The sequence below is a fragment of the Penaeus chinensis genome, chromosome 13, assembly GCF_019202785.1.
Source record: "Penaeus chinensis breed Huanghai No. 1 chromosome 13, ASM1920278v2, whole genome shotgun sequence".
Classification (NCBI taxonomy): Eukaryota; Metazoa; Arthropoda; class Malacostraca; order Decapoda; family Penaeidae; genus Penaeus; species Penaeus chinensis.
Window position 1 is genome coordinate 19,193,169 of NC_061831.1, and position 5,000 is coordinate 19,198,168.

The 5,000-nt window shown below is 37.5% G+C and overlaps 1 protein-coding gene across 1 annotated transcript; it reads right to left on the reverse strand.

The window, feature by feature from the left end:
* Positions 1-1,007: 1,007 nt before the first annotated feature.
* LOC125031532 (cuticle protein AM1199-like) lies at positions 1,008-1,926 on the reverse strand. The gene is made up of 2 exons (XM_047622410.1): positions 1,709-1,926; positions 1,008-1,368 (listed from the first exon to the last, which is right to left on the reverse strand). The coding sequence occupies exons 1-2, from the start codon at positions 1,909-1,911 to the stop codon at positions 1,194-1,196; spliced, it is 378 nt and encodes a 125-aa protein (XP_047478366.1). The 5' UTR covers positions 1,912-1,926; the 3' UTR covers positions 1,008-1,193.
* Positions 1,927-5,000: the final 3,074 nt, after the last annotated feature.

Genomic DNA, 5,000 nt, shown 5'->3' on the forward strand with positions numbered 1-5,000 from the left:
TTAATAAGAAACATGCCAGGGCTTACTGGGTTGGTGCGGCACGAGAGTCAGCCATGTATTTTCCATCCATGGTTTAGCAGCTTCCCAGGACTTGTTATTTCAAAGTACAGAATGAAACTGATCAGCAGTAAAAAGGCTATTAAGGTATGGGTTTTAACGGGTCACTTAACAAGGTTTATGGTAATCAGAAAGACTGGATGGCGTCCTTGCAAGCAGGATCTCCTATGCATGTGTTGTACACACACACACACACACACACACACACACACACACACGCGCGCGCGCGCGCGCGATCAAATACCTATGTAGCAAAGGTAAACTGTACCAAATCCATGCTAACTTGATAATTTGTTCAGCACTATGTTATAATGTAATAATGAAGAGAAGAGGAAAAAAAAAATCAAGATTTAAACTCCGTGCCACCTTACGAACATTTCTGCAATAGTAAACGACAGCGTGATGGCAGCACTAGCATGCATTATAAATCGATGGAGCTGATCTATGTGACGGATCATTTGACCCCGTTACCCGCACTACAGACGCCGTTTTTGCAACAGGAGATTAAACTTGATCCGCTCGTGCAATTGACAGTACCTCGCAACAAGCAGTTTCTCCATTATGGAATCCCTGGCCCATGCGTCCTAGAAGCTGGAACGCGTTGTTAACAGTACGGATTCAAGGCAGCTATTGCAAAATACAGCTAACGAATAGGCAGGAGAGGAGGTATGTTAAGTCAGATTAGCCATGTCAAAGCCTGGCTCTTAGACTGATGAAATGTCGGAAAGTAGTTATTCGAGGACCCTGGAAAACGAGGGACCTTTGGTCGCGCTCTTGGGGGCTTTGCACTAAATCCAGCCATACAACACACACACACACACACACACACACACACACACACACACACACACACACACACACATACATACATACATATACACATACACACTGTGTATATATGTTGCCTCAGATAATACATTCCTTTGATTGGTGGTTGTGAAAGAAATACATCATATACCCACAAATTTTATTTTCATAATGAATACAAACATGCAAATAATACCATAATAAAGTCGGAAAGCAACGGGCCCTTTGAAAGTAAAAAAAAAAAGAGAAATTAGAAGACGAAAATTCCAGTTCAAAATTCCACAGTTGTCGTCGGTTGTGTTCGAGGCACGGCACGTAGAGCACCCGTCCTAAAACGCATGGCGGAATCCCCGAAGGCGACGCTGAGCCTCGGCCAAGCGGAAGGGGAGGAGGCGCCGGTCGAAGAGGTAGCGACGCGACGGAATCAGACGCGAATCGGCGCGGTAGCCCAGCTCATCGGCGACGTAGCGAACTTCGGCGTACGAACCGTCGGCCAGAGGATAACTGTGATATAAAGATCAGGGGTTTTAAAAAGAAGTTATCTGTATTATTTGGTTTTGGTATAGAGTTAAAATGTAAATGTTGGGTGAGATATGGATTTCGTTTGTGGTTTTGGGAAAAGGGCCGAGTCGATAGTATAATAAAGAATATATCACTGTAAGAATCATCTGGAATAGGAAGACATTCACTTTTGTATGTTCTCACGTGGACTCTGAACCTACGAAGAGCACCGCTGAGCTATCAGTAAATCACATTGCGTAATATAAATCACATAAATATTTTGCCGTTTATTTTATTCTCGAATACTAATTCAACATTAAGGTTTGAACTATCTATCGCTTACCTATAGAACCCATTGATGTTGCTCTGCCCCCGGTAGCCTGGAGTCCCCCGCGCCGCGACATTGATCCCATTCTCAGTCAAAAATTCGTAGTTGAAGTTGCCGTCGCCGAGGTCCTGGCGATGGTTCCTCAGTGTGGCGAGGGGGCGGTAAGGTCGAGCCTGGTAGTCGAGTTGGTCGCCGTTCTGAGGGGCGGCGGCAACCATGGCAAGAACGGCGGCGGCAACGAGCTGGAATGGACTGTAGTTAGTAGTGGGAAAACCCGATTTACACGAAATAGGTTTTTTGGAGGGGACCATCCGGTATTGTTAGTGATAGCAAACCCTATTCTAGACAAAATAAGTTTATTAAAATAAGAACATTCGACAAAAGTTGGTGGTAAAAAAGCCCATTACGTATAAGATAAGAGTGGAAAGTACGTATGAGGTTATAGCGGCAGAAAAAAAATAATAGTACAAATTGAAATTATTATGTAGTGAACACTAGAAAATATTCAGAGCACAAAAACAAAACAAAGACGTGGGATAATTTGTAAAGCTTTAGGATTTTTTTTTGTATTATTATTATTACAGTGTATACATCTACATTTGGACAATCAAGGTAGTGTATTGACCATCGGTAATAATTAGTGTAAGCTTATCAGTTAATATGACCTTATTAAAAAAGAAAAAAGGTTCCAATATTTTTGATTCAATATTTCCCCAGACACACAGACCAAGCCAAAGGATACTCACGAACTGCATCTTTCCGAGTTGGGTTGGCAAGATACTGTAGTCTGGAAGGCTTGGACGGGTCTATATATACCCCCCATCAGGCGCAGGAATATTTTTAATTTAGCTCTTTTTATATATCAAAATCATCTCACTTTAGACTATGCCAAAATAGGTCAAGAGGTCGTGTGAGAAGGATATAGTGGTTTCTGAATGGGCGAGAGAGCAAGGGCAGTTGCAGACATTGTCGTATCAATGTTGACAGCTGTATTCGCGAAGACGATAGAAGGAGCCGCAGAGATAATCAAGAAGAAGAAACGTGGTGGTGTTTAATAGAGCTTCATCTTGAGTCATGGAGGAATTAGAATAGGGAATGGGAAGGGGAAAATACGCATGCAAAATACTTAGAAATACGTTAGTGTAGATATTACTGGTTTGTACCCGTGTTTGAACTACTTGGTTGTTTTAAAAGTTCGACATAAATGTTAGTTTTCCTGACATTTAGACATCCTGCAATACTGTTAAATATGGTAGAATAGGATAAGATCTGGTTCGGTTATCTCTCATGAGGATGTAAGTTATCATGAGAGAAAAGTTTTTATACTATCTGCTGTTAACAAACTGTCATTCTTTATAACGAACATATTAATGAAATCGTGCGATGGTGATTTAAAATTCATCGCTGACTTCTTTTTTTATGAAAAACAACGTCGGGGAATGGAAAATATTTTGAACACTTTGGTGTGTCTCTATGCTTATGAATTCCAATACGGGTCGACTGACAGCCATGGAAAAATAAAAAAATAGGTATTATGTAGATAGGGAACCATGCCAAAGTTTGACGCGCCAGAATAAAGAAGAAAATTGTGCAAAAAAAAAAAAAAAAAAAAAAAAAAAACATAAATCGTTAGTTGGTCGTGCATTTCCGGATTACAACAGTGTTAAAATTTTGCTGGTTTACCGTCAGAGCAGCGTAAATTGACTCAAGTCAAGTGGAAACACGAAGTGTGATATCAAGTTGAAAGTAATTATGGTTTCCGGAACTGATGAATTTAATGGTTAATATAAAGCATTTATTATAACATTGTTTTTTTTACGATTTTTGTTACATATCTTCTTACGTGGGCTTCTTTTTGACTTGTTGAAAAGCTGTCTAAGTGATAGTCTTTTAATCATTTTTGTGTTGTGTTTTCATATACAAAATAAATTTTAATGTGAGAACTGAATTCTGTCGAGACTTAAAAGGAAAAAAACACAGTGATAAGATTAATAGAACTGTCATAAACTCATATATGCTGAAAAAGTTCCTGAAGATAACTTGGTAGACCTTAGGAGGCAAACAAGGCAAATGACCTTTACACATTTCTTTCATATACTGCACATCGTTTTCCTCAATATAATGTTGTTCTTCACTATGACCATTGTATAAAATTACCATTTTTATCATACAAAAAAAAAAAAAAAGAAAAAAAGTTGAAAATTCATATGCATATTTATTCTCCACAGCAAAAACTAAATGCTGGGTTCGCTTTAAAGATCACCAGAAATAGAATTGCACTTTTTACGGCGATAATCGTATGAATCATTTAATTACGTATAAATGAAAGACACAGCATTCTGAAATGATTCAAAAACAGATCTTGGAAAATAGGTAAATGACCGTAATTGGTTTTATTACTAGATCTATTATCATTATTACTGATGTTATTTTAGCTATTATGACTGATATTATTGTCTGCATTCATTCATTTATGCCATTTGTACAAATAATTATTGCACTCATTTTATGCTATCACTATTGTTTTACTTTTAAAAAATGTATATATATATGAACACACACACACACACACACACACACACACACACACACACACACATATATGTATATATATATATTCATATATATATATATACACACATACATACATGCATACAAACACACACACACACACACACACACACACACACACACACACACACACACACACACACACACACACATACACATATATATGCATGTATATATATTTATAGATATATGTATATATATGCATATATGTATACACATACACATACATACATTGCATATATACATGTAAGTGTATATATATATATATATATATATATATATATATATATACACACATATATATACATACATACATATATACATACACTGACTATATACACGTATGTATACACACACACACACTTACATTTACATTTACACACACACACACACACACACACACACACACACACATATATCCATATATACATATGCACACATGTATGTATATACAAATACATATGTGTACACACACACACACACACACACACACACACATATATATACACACACACATGTCTCTATATATATATATGTGTATATACACACACACACACACGCGCACGCGCGCACATATATGTATATTATACATGTTTGCACACACACACACACACACACACACACACACACACACACAGACACAGACACACACACAAACATATATACATATATGTATATATGTATATGTATGTATGTATGTGTGTGTATGTGGGTGTGCACGCACACTCTTTGTCTC

Coding starts and splice junctions, on each gene's coding strand:
- LOC125031532 (XM_047622410.1), bottom strand. CDS start 1,911: ATGGTTGCCGCCGCCCCTCAGAACGGCGACCAACTCGACTACCAGGCT. Junction 1,369..1,708: donor AACATCAATGGGTTCTATAG/GTAAGCGATAGA, acceptor TTTATATCACAG/TTATCCTCTGGCCGACGGTT.